The sequence below is a fragment of the Anser cygnoides genome, chromosome 2 (genome assembly GCF_040182565.1).
Source record: "Anser cygnoides isolate HZ-2024a breed goose chromosome 2, Taihu_goose_T2T_genome, whole genome shotgun sequence".
NCBI lineage: Eukaryota > Metazoa > Chordata > Aves > Anseriformes > Anatidae > Anser > Anser cygnoides.
In genome coordinates this window covers 18861866-18879875 of record NC_089874.1, presented here as the reverse complement: position 1 = coordinate 18879875, position 18010 = coordinate 18861866, and the positions used below count along the sequence as shown (strand labels likewise).

The 18010-nt window shown below is 39.2% G+C and overlaps 1 protein-coding gene across 4 annotated transcripts in view; it reads right to left on the bottom strand.

Annotated features, from left to right (window-relative positions):
* ARHGAP21 (Rho GTPase activating protein 21) overlaps positions 1 to 18010 on the bottom strand; it is a 123288-nt gene that overhangs the window by 20295 nt on the left and 84983 nt on the right. For 3 of the 4 annotated variants that reach the window (XM_066991608.1, XM_066991607.1, XM_066991610.1), the window contains 2 exons: positions 12236 to 12265; positions 8775 to 10722 (listed from right to left, as the gene is read on the bottom strand). In XM_066991608.1, the coding sequence (XP_066847709.1) occupies positions 8775 to 10722; positions 12236 to 12265 (1978 nt within the window). The remainder of the gene's footprint in view (positions 1 to 8774; positions 10723 to 12235; positions 12266 to 18010) is intronic. The other variant, XM_066991609.1, reaches the window with a different exon arrangement.

Sequence of the window (18010 nt, the reverse complement as noted above, 5' to 3'; positions counted from 1 at the left end):
GGACTCTGAAGAACGCCACTTGTAAGCAGCATCCAGGTGGAGTATGAAACCTTAGCCACCATCCTTTACAACTGATAACTCGGTTTGGCGCATTGCAGACCAGATCAAAAGAATTGCTAAAGTCAAGACTGGTGGCACTTTTTGTTCTCCCCTCATTCCCAGACCTAGTCATCTCATTACAAAAGGCAATCAGGTTAGTCAAGCACCATTTCCCCTCGGTAAATCCACACTAATTATTCCCAAACACCTCCTTCATGTGCCCAGAAACAGGTTCCATGAGGACTGACTCCATGATTTTCCTGAGGATTGAAGTAAGGCTGACTGTCTACATTCCCTAGACTGTCCTCCTCATCCTTTTTCAAGATGGGTACACAACATTCCCTTTTCCAATCTCTGGGGCACCTTGTGATCTGTCAAAGATGACAGCATCCTTGCAGTGACATCAGCCAACTCACTCAAAAGCTTCAGATGCATTTCGTTGGGTCTGATGGACTTCCGTGGGTTGAGTTGCACTGGGGCTGTGTTAAGAGTTCCCCATTTTCAAAGTTGTTTATGACTACCTTTTTTTTTTTTTTAAATGAAAGAAAATGGTTTAGTTAACTGAATCATAAAAACATAAGCACAGAGCAAATTCATGAACTAGATTTAGTCTAGGGAAGATAATCATCTTGGACTATCATCAACAGAGAAAGGTGGTTTCTCCCACCTGGGGATTCAAATTGCCTTATCTTTCTTCACTGGTGATAGAAAGTGACTGGAAAAGATTTACTTCCCAAGCCTAAAACCAGCTTTCGTATTTACCCTCCTTCAGACTTGGCGGTCTTGCATGCAGCATCTCATCATCTCAAAAGATTTTTAAAAAGGAACTGTATTATTTAGTAAGTATACTGTAGAGCACATTACCATTTACAACACTAATTTAATTAGAGACTTCATTATAAACTACGTGAGTATACGGCTACAAACCTTAATTCAACAAGTACATAATTTACTGAAGACTATTATCTGATTTAAAGATTCAAATCATAAGAAGTTGGTAACTGAGCAGAAACATACACCCAGTAGAGCTTTAAATTGTTTTTCTGTGAAGAACTTTGAGATAGATGGTGTGCATTTCCGTACACAAAAACGCTCAGCATGCAATTTCGCAACTCCCCACTGAAGAGGATAACGGTATTCTAATACCATGGGCTTTCAGAAAACCACGCTGAAATCTTGGAGTAGGTACGTGCTTAAAGGTGCCTTGTAGTACTCCATGCAATCTTGGTTACTCATCAATCTCATGGAATTACAACTCCGATTATTCTTTATAAATAACCTTCTGCAGAAGGCTAACTACAGGGAGGTAGCTCACACTGCCTTCTGTCTCCAAAGCAAAGTGCTAAAACAGCCATTACAAATGTTATTTTCCTTCAAGGAAGGCATGGGCATGAAGGCTTCCACACACTGGGCTGGCATTTATCTGACAATCATTACAAAATGTATTCTAAGCATTTGCCTCTCTATTTCTTCAGTAATGCTCTCATAAACAACAAATTATTGCTTTTGGGGTGTAATTTAAAAATGATTCTTACATAGCAATTTTATTCGCTTATGGCACAAAAGAAGGCACAAAACTGATGTGCCATTAAAAGGATGAAACGCCCTTCTCCTTACTGAAGGACAGGCAGCACTCCCCAGTGCTATGCACTGACCTTGCAGTACCACGCACATTAGAGGCACTCCCTTACCTCCAGCCCTGTGCCACAGTTGTGATACCACAACACCATCGCAATGCACGATGCTACCTAGCCCCAAAGCATTATTCTTAAATAAGGCACATGAAGGCTTTTCAGTCTTGTCTTGTGCCCAGTCCATCCTCTGTCCCTCTCCAGTTAAGTTTCCTGCAGGTCGCTGTGTGCAGCAGTTCCCGCATGGTGCAGCCAAGGGACCAGATCTCTCCCCCATGGCAGCAGGACACCAGGGGTCAGCAAAAGCTGTTTGGGCACTGGCACAACAGAGCACTGGAGGAGGGGACATGGCCTGCAAGGAAAATGAGGACAGGAGATGGACAGGAAGGTTAACAGAGGTTGGTAACAACACCTTCATCCCCACACAGGCAACACAAAGTTCTACCTCAGAGGCACCTTAATTCTGAGAAACTTCAAAAGAAGCTCCATTTAAGCTGAACACAGATGTACTAGTATAGACCTACTGATTCACAAACTTTTTCTGAAAAGCCTGCCAGGAAGACAGTCAAATAAAAAGACTCATGTACGCTATTTCATCTGCAAAGTGAGAAGGCCAGCAACTACCAATAAAAGAAAAATGAACTGTTCGATCAGAAATAAACCATATGGAACTAATTCTGCTATCACACGAAATAGCAGAAAGGACTAATATGTATATCCCAAGAAAGCAGCTTCTTGTAACAGAGCTGGGAAGCTGAGCTGCTGCATCCTTTACTCTTCAAGCAGCAGCAAAAGTTCCAGCAGCTGAAGATTTGAAAGCCTGGAACAGGATTTGGAGAAGATGCACTATGGCCGGGACTCATCACGACTTGCCTTTTACAATCTCATTTTTCTGAGAACTGTTTAAGTTGGGTTTTTTTGTTTGTTTGTTATTTTTTAAGTATTACCAACACTGACAGCACTGACTGCCTTTACAAAGAAGCATTTCACATATTTATTTTACGTAATTATACTCTTGTAGTCAAATGAATATACTGGAAACATGTCTGCACGCTGACCACATTCATTTCTGTAAGCTGCAGAAACACAGGGCGGGATCAAGCCCCCTGAACCACCAAATCCAGTCCTCTGCTACTGTGATTATGTAAATAATATTTATTATAGCGATGGAATTTCACAAAAACAGAAAAAGGCTGGCCTAGATTATTCTTAATGCAAGCTTATCTATGACAATCTGTTTTTTATTTCAGCGTTGAGCGAAATGTATAGCTATCCTTCTCTACAAAGTAATTCTAAAGGTCCCTAATCACAGTATTATCCTGCCACATGATCAAAAATAAAGTACAATTCTGAATATACCTTTTTTTGGCCAAGAAACCTTATAGCATTCCTTTATTACCTGTAATTACTATTTTAAGTTATAATGATAAACTAAGGATGATTTCTACTTTGAAAATGTTACCCTTTACATGTTTCCACTCAATTAAAACTCTTCTAAAAGTTATGAATGATTGTCTTAAAATTTTAGATTTGAATTAGAAGTGGACTTTAAGTTACAGACACATTTTAATGGCATCTAAAACACTAATTTGTAGCTTTGTGTTTTGGCTGTTATATTTCAGAATATCACAATGATTTAAAAACTGCTCTTTGGATAAGAAACATGGAAATTTTCAGCCTGGAGCAACAGCAATTTGGCAGGCCACACTGTTAAAAACTGAAAAAAGCAGAGGATTGATGCTTATCTTAGAAACATGGATGACATGTTGAAAACTGTGCCAATGCTATCGCTGAAATAATGGAAGCAAGAGTCCCTCAAAAACGAGCATCTGTCAGCTCTCACTTCAACTGCTACCACATTTATATTTTCAGTTTGGAATGGCAAGCCAGTAATTTGTAGGGAAAAAAACTAATTATCACAATGGCTGAAGATTTTTTTATTCATCTTGACTACTAAGAGTTCTTGCTAAAATTAAAGTTTCCTTAAAACATGCCACATCAACCATATGTCTTCAGCCACCATTTGCCCTTAAGGTATCCACACATTTTGGGCTGACAAGCAATAATCTCTGCTGCAGAAATTTGAGGTTTTCGATTTCTCTCTGCTCAATGTGTGTCTCTTCTTACAAGGAAAACAATATATTTCTTTATTACATGGGGAAAATATTCTTTTTTTTTTCCTAACCTTTCTTTATTCCTTTCATAACCCTTCTTATAGTGCAAGTGTGTATGAACTCATTTTCCAGTTCCAATAATGTAACTGCGTTCTGTTTGCATTTATGTGGTCTTCTTCTGAGCCTAAACATCCTGCAGAGAGGAGCAAAGAGGCAGGGCAAAGAGATGACAAGTACGGCATCTATTTCACTGAAAAAAGGCAGAAAACTCGCTACTCTTTTCAGAAATATTTTGCATAGCTGTCTGAGCTTTCTCTGTAGGCACAAAGAAAGGTAAACCCTCTATAACCCTACTTTCAGTGATACCATCATATGTACAATAAAAATGACTGAAAAGTTCACCTAATGCTAGGCATTTTAGAACCTGAAATGTTCGTTCTAACCTAATCTTCTAATCCCTTGTCTTTTTTTTTTTTTTTTAAGTAGAAGTATTTGGTAACAACAACAAAGAAGTAAAAAGAAGGTTGAGCAGAACTCACTGGAAGTCAGATTAATTTATCCTGCCTGTTAATCAGCAGCTACCCAAATACTTTTACTATGACAGAATTTTGTGGAAAAACATATACTAGTGCACAGAAAAAAAGTACCCACTTTTTGGTTTTGAAAACAACAACAAAAAATACATGAAGACCAGGCTCTAAGAGCAAGGTGAAAGGCAAAGTCTGTCTGTATGTTGATTACTTTATAAAGAAAGCTTTAAAAATAGCGTTCAATGAAATGTTGTGAAGTTTCTGGCAAATCTTTATTTAAATCAATACACAGTATTGGATACCAGATCTTTACTGTAGTAAAAGAGTATGGACACATACATGGAGCACACAGAAAACCACAATTGGCTGAGGAGCGCTGTGAAGTTGTAGATGGAGAGTGCAAAGTACCAACATGCAGCATCACACGTTTGTCCTGTCCTTTCCTAAGGCATCTGGTTCCAGGCAGTCAGAGAGAGGACACTCAGGTTATTTCTACAGCACTTCAGTTACCAAAGTCTGGTCATATATTTTTATCTGGCTAATCTTCTCTCAGTTATTCACAAATTAATAGAGGAATGAAGTGACCTAAAAGCTTTCTAGGGTAAGGACGAACTAGATACTTTCCAAAATGGGACTGCACCTCTGAGGAAAAGTCTATGGGATGCTGCTGTATGCCTGAAAAGTCTGTAATAAGACAACTGTAAACTTGTTTTATTTGAAAAATTATACTCCAAGACGATGCTTAGATTTAGGGTATTTTAAACAGATCTGCTGAGAGTAATTTTTCATGTGACGTCTCACTACAAAACCTGTGCAGAAAAGGACATTCATGCAATAGCATTGGCCAAAGCATTAAAATGTGCTGGTGGACAAACACACGGGATCAGTTTAAGTACTGAAGCGACTTCTCCATTTCACTCATAGGTCTAGTTAACCCAATCTGGGAGATGAATTATCTTTATGGCTTTCTGTGCTAGAATAAACAGTGTAAAAAGAAAAAAAAAATGGTTTCAAGCTGGCTGCAAGTCTCAGACATGCACACGAGATTATGTCTAAGAAACTATGACTATGTCTAAGAAATGTATCAAAATAATTATATTCTGAATCAACTGCTCTAGTTACAAAAATGTTAAGTACTGTTTTAATTTCCATCCAAGTGCAGTTTGACACATCCAAAATAACTTGGTAGATCAGAAACGTAGCATTTGGTGTTCTCTAGCAGAAAAATTAATACAAAGTACAAGTCTGAAAAATGTACACTTAACACCGCAATGCTAAAATAATCACTGATAGAGACAGTGGTATTTTTACTCCTCTGGAGAACAGGTGAGGCAGCTTCTAGGTAAAGGAATAACCTCTCATTAGACTAACCAGTACAGCTTGAAACAATAAGACAACAGCTCAAGAACAGAGCCTTTCCTTGGACGTGAAATAGAAACAGCTTTCAAATAACAATATAACAATAGCCTGCATTTAGTAGCATGTTGAAAGCACCAAAGCTTGCAGTGCCAGGAGGTATTTTTCTTTAAAACAGCGACTTCCCCAAGAACATGTGCTTGCCTGAAGAAGAGTTTGAGCACACGTCTAAATTTTTCAGATCAGTGTCTGTTACAAAACACATCAACCTACTGGCTTTGCTCTGAAGAGGCATTAACAAACACAAACCTATATTTAATCTCCCTGCTTCAGTACAGCATTTTGTGAAAGGACTACGCTGTCAAAAGACAATTCTTAGCACATCATCATAATCTCAGCAAGAAACTGCCGTAAGTGAGCTTGATGGGAAGTCTACTCAGCTTTCTGTCTGTGGCATCAAGGTACTTACGAAGAGATGCTCTCAGATGATCCTGTTGGTGCGCTAGTTCTCTAGAGCAGGTTGGTCACAAAACACTGACATGGAAGCCAACTACTCCTGGCTGAATTTCTACCAAATTCTAATCTGGACATACCCACCGATTTTAATGAGCAGGAAGTAATAACAAAAATAAACACCACAAAGCATTTAAAATACCAATAAAATGTAACCTTGGAAGGTATTTATTCCTCCCAAATTTACATGTGCATGCTACTCAAAAGATCTACTGTACAAATAACTTCAGGTAGTGCTTTTATGAAATTAAACACATCCAATAAAGCCTAACACCACAAACAACGTGTTAATATGAACATAAAGGAAGAAAAGAGGTTGCCAACACTAAGATATATCTTTACTCGAAGTAACATCCTCTCAAATCGCCAGATAGTGGTAGAAGAAAAAAATCCAAGCTGTTCTCCTTTGAAAGAGTTAATCTTTTAACTGAGTTTCAAAGTAGGTTTAGGGCTCTATCTGCCTGATAGGAGGTGGTTAAGCTTAAGCAAGTCTCCTAACAAGTGAAGCTGTAATTAAGCATAATGATAGTGGAACGAGCAAACTGAGAATCAGGCATATTAATTCTACCTTCCTAAGAAGCCCAGCCTTAGCGGCACTTGACACTGCTCCTTGCCAGACAGGGTTATTTCACCCTGAGTTGCAGGAGCTGCGGTGGAAGTTCCCCTTAGCACGTGCACCAGCACAAGAACAGCTCAGGAAGACGGTGGTGAGCAGTGCGGTGGCTCTAGCAGCACCACGTTAGTCTTTGACAAGGGTTGAGGAGGTTTCAGTCCGAGAGGATAAGGACCACATAAGAATTCACAAAATCCCGTGTGGTATTATGCCAGAAGTCTGCAATGGAGAGTTACAACTTTGCTACTTCTGAACTGCTCAGCCACTGCTGGAATGAAACCCAACTGCCGTCTTTAAAGCTCCTTTGAACTTTGTCGCATTTCTCTAAAACCTGGAAGCAAGCCATGGGTAAGAAGAGTTCATTGCAAGTTTTTATTTAAATCAAGCCCAACCTTTTCAGCACAATCTCCTACCATAAAATAGATTGATTTGATTTTCACACGATATTTAAATTGTGCAGGGTTAGAAAACTCCCAGCGAGTACAAATACTGGGCACCACTTTATCCAATGTCTAACATTGATTTTAGGCATATTATTTTAGAAAACACTTGCAAAGACCAGCTATGGGCCTGACAGACTTACGCTAATCCTGGAAGGAAGACAAACGGAGTCCAAAGAAGCGTCCGAAACTACTGGACACCGATACATCCAGTAATCAAAATTACTGCACGCCTCCCATTCAAAAAGGAAGGCCAAATCTGAAAAACATTTGCTAGCTGTTTAAGGAAGCATTTTGGTTAAGTGTTAACAACATTCTGTCAAAAGAACAGAATATTGCAGATTTCTATCCTTCAGTGCTCACAAAGCTCCTTCACTGTTTTGCTCATTTACTTCAATCTGGCGCAGATATCAGAGATAATTCTAGGGGAAAAAAAACACTGCTGCAGATCCAAAGGAGATGACAACTCTGCTAAGACAGTAAAACTAACTCCCTTTAACAGCTTTTCTTATGCTTTTTATGGATTAGGTTTTCACATATATAAGTTTGAGAAGCAAAATTCAGTATTTTTTAAATACTTGTTATACGAAATTCAAGAAAACAGATAGATCAACCTATGTAGAACGTGGTCTGCAGAGATCTAACCTCCAAAGGATTAAACAAGCCAAAACAACAATGAAAAAAAAAAAAAGCAGAAAAAGACCAAAACTGAGTACTTAAGTAGAACACAAACTCACTCTGCCACTACAGATGACTCCATTCCTCACACACCCCAAACTATTTCCCTGATCATTTCACTCCTACTTTGAATCCCTCCATAGCTCTAAGATAACTTGAAAGAAAAGAGGACAAGTGCTCAGCCCCCACATTTTAAGCTCCGCAAAATTCCAACCCTTTTTATGTCACAACCCACAGGTGAATCTTTGCATCTTCTCATATTCTGCTTCCATAAATCTTTTAACTCATAACCACTTTAGCTTATTTACTTGCAAATTAACCTAATTTTGTTGATATCCTTTCACCTGAAACAGCTTTCGTGTAAATACATATCTGTTTCAGAAAGCCTTCACCTTACCTATTCAGCTATCCTGAAATCCAGTTTTCCCCACAGATTACCATGACATCCGTATTCTCTCTTTACTGGATTGCACATTTTCTATTATACAGGTAAGAATGTTTTCAAAGGTACTGCAACTGCTAGCTGTCCACACAAATAACATCAGAGCATTATGTGGAGCGCTAACCAGAGTTATGTAACGAAGACTTCTCTAGGGGCTGGGGAATATTCTAGAAAAATTAAAGCACTCTAGACCTTTTTACACTGATACTCCAGGACTCCAAACAAGACATTTTTTTTTTTTCCTCCACTGAAAAATATTTTTAGTTTTTACCATACTAATATTATGCTGGATGAAAAAAGAACCCCCATATCCCTCCACCCCAGGATTTACAGGAGCAGCAGTCAGCTACCTGGCGTGGCGCTCTCCATCATGTTAAACAGAGAAAGGTGCGAGGAATGCTGTAACAGTTTAACTCACCGATAAATGGAATAGAAGCCAAGGAGTCGCCAGGCGGGCTGGAACCTGACGCTTTCCTTTCTTCTATCCTTTTTATGTGGACTTCTCTCCGAGCATCATTAGGTAGCCAACAGGTGGTGTCCGAGGCGGCCTCCTGGTCATTTACAGCAAGAATGTAGGACTGATGCCTCAAAGGCTGGGACGTTTGGTGGCCAGAGGGTGATTTGTCCCGCATGACAACTGTGTCTTTGTCATTGTCCTGAACATCTGTTTGCAGAATTTCAGGCTCGTGGACATCTTCCCTTCCAAAATCGCGACTCTTCTGTCTGATGGAAACATCTATGTTATCAGAGGTAGTTGAGCTCTCACTTGTTTGTTGAACAAGTTTGGCAGAAGCTGGAGACAAAGAGGAGGGCTGGATGGTTTTGCCAGTTTCTGTTTTGTGATCTGGGGCACCTTCTGCTCGGATCCTTGCCTGCTGGTTTAACAAACCGCTCTGATGCATGTGATTTACTGTTCTTTGGTCTTTGCTGGCAACAACATCCAGGCTCTGGTTAAGGGGAAACGATGGTTTTGCTGCATAGGAAGCCGAGCTCTTCACTGAGTTACTTTTTGAACTTCTGGTTGTGAGAGATGGCCTCTCTTGTGAAACAGCTGCAGGCTTTGAAATTCCCCCGGGAGTCTGTAAATCTCGAGAAGGCTGCAACATTTTTATATCCGGTGGAACTTTCTGAAAATGAGAACCAGACAGAGAAGCTCTGCTACCTATTCTCCTGCTGTCTGAAATATAACCACTTGGAGCCACAGAAAAATTCTGACCTCGAAGGGACATATGAAATGCATGTTGCCTAGATCTCTCATAAATACCTCGCCGATCGTCTTGTTCAGTAAACCCTGTCCACTTGTAAGTCTTTCTCCTATCTCCGTTTGTATCTGCAATCTGATTCTCAGAACGGAAGTTTTCTAGCACTTCACCCTGTTTGCTGAGATAATCCCATGAGCGAGCCCTGTGATTCCTAGCACTAATTGAAGGTGAAGTTAGCGTATCTTGTGAAGCACTTCGTGGCCACTCTTTCATCAACACGGGATCTTCAAGTCTCTCCTGGGATACACTTCGCTGCCGGATCTGCACAGACTGGGGAACCCTGTCATGAGAGGTGCTCCTGCGCCGTACCTGTGAAGCGGTGCGATTTGGCACCACTTGATTATAATCAGTCGTATTCTGAGAAGCTGCTCTTAAACTATCCAGCCTTTCCTGTATTGTTCGGGAGCCATACATGTGCATGCGCCTGTTATCGATGTACTCTTTGTAGGTTTTGTAGGTCTTCCAGTCTATGTGCTGGTGGGAGGTTGGAGAACTGTAATGATTAGTAGAGGCAGGGGGCGAGTCTGTGGCTTGAACAGGAGGTCTAGTGCTTGGGATTCCTTCTGGACATACTACATAATTTGAAGCCTTACTCATCGTCCCGGTTGGATCAACTGGCCTCGTTATTGGAGTCTGAGGAAGTACAATGGCAGTGGACACTGAAGAAGATGGTGATGTGGTCCGTGCTTTTAGAGCGGTTTGATCTTTCAAGCCATATCTTATTTCCTCTGTCCTGTGAGACGGACCAGTATGATTATTTCTACAAGATGGCAAGTCTACAGCCTTCTCAGAAGGCACAATAACAGTCCGTACAGTTTCATTGCAAACGCACACAGCTGTATTTGATTTTGCAATGTCTGTTGGTGATGGAGGCACTTGTATTTCCATTCTGTAGGCCCTCTCTGGCTGTGTCAATGCCCGTACTGGTCTACTGACTTGCTGCTTCCCCAGCGAGAAATCCGAAGGTAGCTTGTCACCAGCTTGTGCCATAACAGAAGTGGTGGATGTCAGGCGTGGGTAACATATTGGTGGTGGTTCGGGTATGTTGTGGGCATTACCACTGTAAGCTTCGTTGCCTTTCAGGTAGGCATCTTGGGAATATGCCTGTGGACAGAAGATTAAATGAGCATTAAGTAGTAAAGGAGATGGAAGAGTTCATCTAGCATTTGCACAATCAAACTTCAAGAGATGGAACACAAGTTTGAAATTCACAGTATATGTAATTTTAGATAAAATGTTAGTTTAAAAGGTTAAAAATAGCATTCCATCCTCTTAGTGAGCAGAAACAGAACAAGCAAAATCATTAAATACATCCTCTCCCCCAGCAATTCAACAGCTGAACTGGTGACCAATGCTAGGAAATAGTGCAGGTAGAGCACTGAGGCAGGTTTGCCAAGATCCATGAGCAGAAAACAGTATTTTTCTCCACCTTTATTTTTGCTTTCTGTCACGATGCTTTAAATACCCTCCCCATTTAGGCTCTGCATTGCTGGGATTCAGAATATGACAGCAATTGACAGGTTAAAATGGTGCATATTAAATTCAACTAGCACTAGAAAATTCTCCATTCACTTAATGTATAAAAGAACTCCATTTACTTCCCACAGTGCATGTGAGAAGTACACACAAACATACACACATACACTCCTCTCTCTAAGATGTCTTCTACATAACAGCTACTGTTCCTAAACATAACACGAATCAATTGAAGCAGTACTATCTGTTGTGAGCCAACACCCTATAAGTAATCTTACATTTTAAAGCAGACAGCCAGTACATGGTACACAAATTTTACTGCAAAAATATGAATAATATGCATCATTTTTTATCTTCAAGGTACAAAAGGTATGAAAATCTACAAATATCTACTACTGTCTACGCAATATTAGAACACAAATTAAAATTTCAAATTCATTTTCTTAGTGCATTTATTTGCATCTTTATGTTTGAGCCTGACTCCTGAGAAAAAAAAAGGTGATATATTACACTTAGCATGTTTCAGTAGCCTCCTTTTAGAAAAGCAACACTTATTATTATGAAATTAACAGAGCATACAAAAAAAGTCAATGAGAAGCACACAGCATACCTAAATGACAGCCTATTATTTCAAAACTTTAGCATGACTTTATATTCAGTTTAAACACAATGAAATAAAGAGCCAACGCAGAGCCTGCCAATGCAACTGAAGATTAAAATGATTTCTCAGGGCTTTTACACATTTAGGTGTGGTACAGTATCACAGCATTTCCTCTCCAAACCGTAACATGCTCAATTCCAGAGTATCAACGTGCCCTGTCTTAATACTAGACAGGTTACAAAAGCCCGAGCGCAGCCATAAATTAATACAGAGCAAAGTACAGAGGCGGGCGAGGCATTTAAATACTGCTGCAATAAACGTTATAGTAAGCATTAGTGAACTGCAAAATATTAAAGCACACTGACCAAGTCACAGGCACAAACCACAAATTAAGAGATTAGCATTACAAAGAGAATTCAGCTCAGACTATCTAGCTCATTTCCAACAAACTTGCTATTTCATATTCTTGCTTCTCGCACATCACTTGAGAAAAGCATGCCTTACAAAAATAATCAGAAATGGCTACTGTGCATTTCTTACCAGTGCTGTGACATCCTTTGAAAACTGCAGCTGGCAGAAAACAGGAAAACATAGTAAAAGCTGCTTACAGATGTAAAGACAGAATTATGTTGTCATATTGATGTTGGATACAGCAAGCTAAAAATACAACTACACTGATTTCACTGGAAGGTACCAACAGAGGTAAAGGGCAGTAGAGCAGAAAAAATAACTTCAGCCTCCTTCTGAGCATGTCCATCTCAGGCTTTTTTCTGCTGCTTGCATTTATCCCCTACCCTTACAGAAAACAAAATACATTTGTGCCATTTTGCCTTGGCGCATCCCCACAGCTGCCTGCAGAGAGCTCTGCTTCTATACAACACGACTTCCCTTCCACTACAGCGACATTACTGTCTCTCATTTCCCCTGGGCTGCTACCATCCCTGCTTCCTGGTGACGAAACAACGGCTTTATTATGCCTTTAAACCAGCACACCCCTTCCCCACATATATCTGAACATGACCACAAGCTGTCAGCTGACTGCAGCTGCTTTCATGCTGTACAGCTGAAATTGGAGGAATGATGCTGCAGAAACACTCCACTCATGTGATTTATTCCCCCCTCCCGATCCGTAGTAAAAAAAAAATGAAGCCAGATTACTACTGTATGTGGCACATTTAATGGAGGGAAGGAACGTACAAAGATAAATATTTCTAAATTTCTGAATCTTCAAACAAATGGTTGTATGTAAGAGCTCGATATGGTGTAAGAATAAGAAAAAAAAACTGAAAAAATGCCAAAGACCTGGAAAACAGATGGAGTAAGAAACTACTAGCATGCAAGACAAAACCAACCCCCCACCCAAATCAGAAAACAATTACTACTTTATAGAGCTGATAAAACAGTTTCAAACGTGGGATAGACATGTTACACCAAGATAAAACACACTGAGCTTATGCTTTTGTAAAACACGCCCACGACAGACAATGCTTCATTGACTTTGACAGCAGAAAGGCGAAATTCCAAAGCTGGTGTGATCAGATCATAGCTGAGGACTACAAATGAGTATAAAAATCAATTCCTACCTAGGTCTTGACAAAAATCAATCACAGATATTAAAACATCATCTTCAGAGGACAGCATTCTCACAGGGTCCAAAATAAAACTAGCTAGATCCACCACCCCCCTTTCTTTCCCAACAAAGAGCAAGTTTTCATGACTGCAGGTATATTTAAAATATAGTGTTATTAGAAATAAAAGGTTTCAATGTTGGAAAGTATACTTCTTCTTTCAATCTCATTCCACCCAATTTCCAAGGAATCATTAAAACAAAGCTAAGCTTTCCTCCAAGGAAGATAAAAGTTCATAAAGGGCTGTGACATTTCCATAAAGGGATATTTAACCCATGTTTCATAATTCTCACTAAGGACCAAAAGAGAAATTTTGCAACTTATAAAGAAATGCAAAACATCAGAAATGATTTCCTGTTCAAATAGTATCAAGCTGAATGATGCATTATCAGCCTTTTTCTTACAAAATATTTTAACTACTTTAACGAGAAAATGCTTATTTTTTTTAATTACAGTAAAAATGTGGAGTACATCAACATACTTCTTAGCATTTGCACACTATTTAGACACTTAGCATATTTTGCAGCTACATGTATAGTTATACTACATTAATTTAAGTGATTGCAATAGAAAACTTAGTATAAAAGAGTATTTGAGTATGACTTAAATTTAAGCATTTAAAAAAAATAAAAAAAGAAAAAGAAAAACCCAAACAGCCTTCCAACTTGAAATACATTCATAAAATTCAGATTAGTGACACTCCCACTTCAGACACCTACCAAGCTCCTCAAATTCCTACAGGAGCTAAGTACTCTGCAGTTAACCAGAAGTTCCACTGTGATCCAAAAATCAGTCTTGAAATGTTAAGCTCTTTCCCACCTTCTCAAAAACAACCACAAAACAAGCAAACAGAAAACCTGAAATTATGGCAAGCCTACCATACAAACACAACGATTTAGTGTGACATTATCAGCTCTGACAGATAACAGCTCTGCAACCATTTCTAGAAGAAAATTGCTCTTACAGTAAGAATTTAGCGTGCTTCCAGTTAGTGGGTACAATTTCTCTCCCACCTTGCAATCTGCTTTTGTTTGCATCAAGCTTGCAAACTCCTAAGCCTAAGAATGGATTTCTTACTGTGAATTTGTATAGGCATAACCAGTTAAAACCCAAACATGCTAAAGTAACGCACTCATGCCTTATGCAGAACAAATTACTTTAAGCAAATAAAACATTCCACGTGACATTTTATTAACACCCCCCAAAATTTAAGGGAAGGCTTTTGCTCACGTTCATTATTTCCCACTTGATTTTATGCCATGTGATGTCAGAATAATGACAGTCCCTGTACAAGGATTCTTCCTCCTAGCAACAACCATGGCAAATCCCTAGACTTTCAAGAGCCTGAGACAACCTTGTCCTATATCCATTAGTCCAAACCCATAAAAGCATGTAGGCATACACTCAACAACAGGATGAATAAACAGACTCACTTCAACAGAATTCCTCGCAAACTTGGAGATAAGCATTTTGATGAACTAGACATCAATGCATCCGGCAGCTTGGAAGACTGAGCTTGGGGTGTTCTTCCTTCCTTCTGCAACCAGTTCTGCTTTACATTAAGGTTCTTTACTACTTCCTAAATTCTTTTCCGCAGTCCTAATTTACTCAGATTTAGCACAGACAGGAGCAGAACACCAGAAAATGTTTTCAGCTGTCCAAAAATGAAACATTTTCCATTTATAGCTTACTCTAGCAGTGTCTGTAGCACAGCTCAAGTGGTTTCACTTCATTCTGGCACCCAACACACACTACAGTCAGGTAACATTTAAATCAAAAACCAGAAAACCATACACTCTCTAAGAGACTTTCTTGTAAACATAACCTAAACTAGGGTTAGGGGGTATGAAGAAAATTGTATTTTCTAACAGATACACTGTTAAAATAACAAAGTTTAAGTCTCTTCTCCTTTAGGTCAGTGTGTCTTCACACCACACCCCTCCAATTGCATTTGCTGTCAGAGCTTTAGTATTAACCTTCATGCACATTAATGGCTGCGTCAGCACAAAATCTGAAAGTAAACAAATGCTGCTTATGAAAACATGGCTATTTATTACAAACCAACCAACCAGAAATATTTCAGTTTCCCAGTGAAATAGCCATGTTGCTCCACTAGGTCTGATGTAACTGGATGGTCTCAGGAAAAACAAGACAATTGGTAAAGTTGACTGAAGCCAGGCCTGTCGTCATCAGCAGCTGGGGCTTATGAAACTCTAGAATAAATTTCCTTACACAAGCCTTTTTTTTTTCCTCCTCTCTTATTTTTAATGCAGGTGCGTCACTGGCAATTTCATAGTAAGTGCAAGGGCTTGAGAGCTGGCAAACTCCACAAAAACTTTGAGTATCAGAAACAACAAAGAAACGATCTTTTCTGCCCAGATTTGCCAGTATACTGAAAAATTTCAAGTCACAAGGTTTGTACCTGACTAGAAATAAGGAGGGAATAAACAGAAGGAAAAAAGATGTGCTTCATCTATCCTTCAGGCACTCTGAGTCATTCCCATCTAGATTTTTTTGTCCCCCAACTACCCACAGCAAGGAATATTTGTGTTCAAATTTGGATCGATTTTGAGCTATCAATACACATCTTCAGTGATCCATAACTTTAATTCTAAGGAAAGATTAAGATGTTAATTAAAAGACAGGCAAGAAGGAAGTAAATTAAGGAAGAGTACAAGATGTAGTTCTTCTCTCTCCCTGTCGCAAAAAGATACATACATAGTTATTAACAGCCCTCTTTTATTTTACTTTTAGCATTATTAATAGAATATCCAATGACATCTTGTGGTAAATGAAACTACAGAGGTCTTTCTGAAACTCTAGGGCAGGTTTTAACAGATTCATAGACTAGTCAGATGTAATGGTGACAGCTAGGAGTATAAGACATCAATCCAGATTCACTTCTGCTACTTCTGGGGGGCACTTCCAATGAAGATTTTTCTTTTCTTTTTAATTATTTGAAATGAAACTGCTGGAGACGGGCTGAAGGTTAGGAAAGATGGATTTCTGAGTAGGTAGCTGGAGAGGGAAATGCCAGAAAATGAAACAGGAAAAATCAGGGTTTGTTAAATACAGTGCGTGTTGTTTTTCATTTATATAAATGTGTGTATACACACAAAAGAGAGACATTTACATATATTTACGTATATGCACAACTATTTACATATTAAGAAGCACTAGTTATAACATCCGCAAGCCATACTAAAAATAACTTTCCAAATATACAGCTCCAATTTATACAATAGATCATATTAAAGATGCAATTTTAAAAGAGCAGTATTTTAAGTGCCTGACACTTGAAAATTCAGTGCCTTGTAAGCTACACCGTTCTCTACTTACACAAGGAACAATGAGCAACCATGCCAATTCCAACGTGAACATACCTCAAAAAACTGGTTCAAAAATCCTATATGTTAAGGACACCCCAGCACAAAGCCTATAGACAAGAGCTGTAACTAAGATAACTAAGGCTAAACTCTAACTGGGCTCAGCAATTTCAGGTTTCCCTCTGTGGGGAGTACATTTACATCGGTCCTTTGTGTCACAAAGTTTTTGAATGACTGAAGAATGTCATAACTTGACCATTTTTTAGTATTAAATTTGTCATCCAGGAGGCTATAAACCAGCAATAATTCTATTAAATGAACTCAAGAAATGGAATTATTTGCAGTCCACCTAAATGTGTCATCCTGCCTGTATGAAATCAGTGGTACTAATGCATACGAGATGGATAATTTCTCTCAAAAAACAGCTGCCAATGCTACACAACTTTTTCATACGGAGATCAACTTGAAATGCAGATTATAATACAACAGTAATCCTCCTCCTCATGGTCTCAATATGGTTACACACCAACTACAAGTTTTCTTTACACAAAACCTGTAGTGGCGAGACCTGAAAGATTGCTATTCAAAAGATGTCTGATAACCGCAGACTGACATTAATTATGAAACAGCTGAAATCTACAGCAAGAGAGGAATTCTCTGTGGGCCTTTTGGCAATAGGGAAGTATCCCGGTCTACTCTGAAATTTGCAATTCGGGCACTGTTGCCCTTTACAGGTTTTTTGTTTAAAAGTAAAGGCTATCAGTATATCCATCCAAGCCCTTCTTCTGCCATCTCCTTTTGGCAAGCGAAGTGACAAACTGCATTTATTTTCCAGCTGTCCACATTCTGCTTGTGCTTGATAAAAAACACCTCTCCACTTTGTTTCCAAACTTCACTGTTTAAAAAGCGTATTAACAGTTTCAGATTTTCATATAATAGAACAGAATGACAGCTTCCATAAAATTTTCCAGTGTCTCAACTGACATTGTTTCGCATGTGTTCAAAATGTGCACTTCTGTATCTATTACGTAAAATGGAAACCGTTCAAAAAACATCTTTCCAAAGAAAAAATTGGCATCACATAACTGAGCTCCAGTCCTAATTAATTCAGTTCTCTCAGCAGAAACAGAGAAATTTGTTCTGCAATCTACAAAACTAACAAACCACCATTTGTTACGGCTTCTGACCGTCACTTCCTATTGCTTTTCCCCTCCTACGCCCTTTCACTCGCAGCCTCCACCAACCCATCTCCTCCCTGCAAAGGCAGTCCTGGCCCCAACACCTCCACTCCTGATTTCCCTCTTCCATCCAACAGCACTCCCACCTGCCCTACAAACTGAGCAGAAGGTCCCCAGTCATGA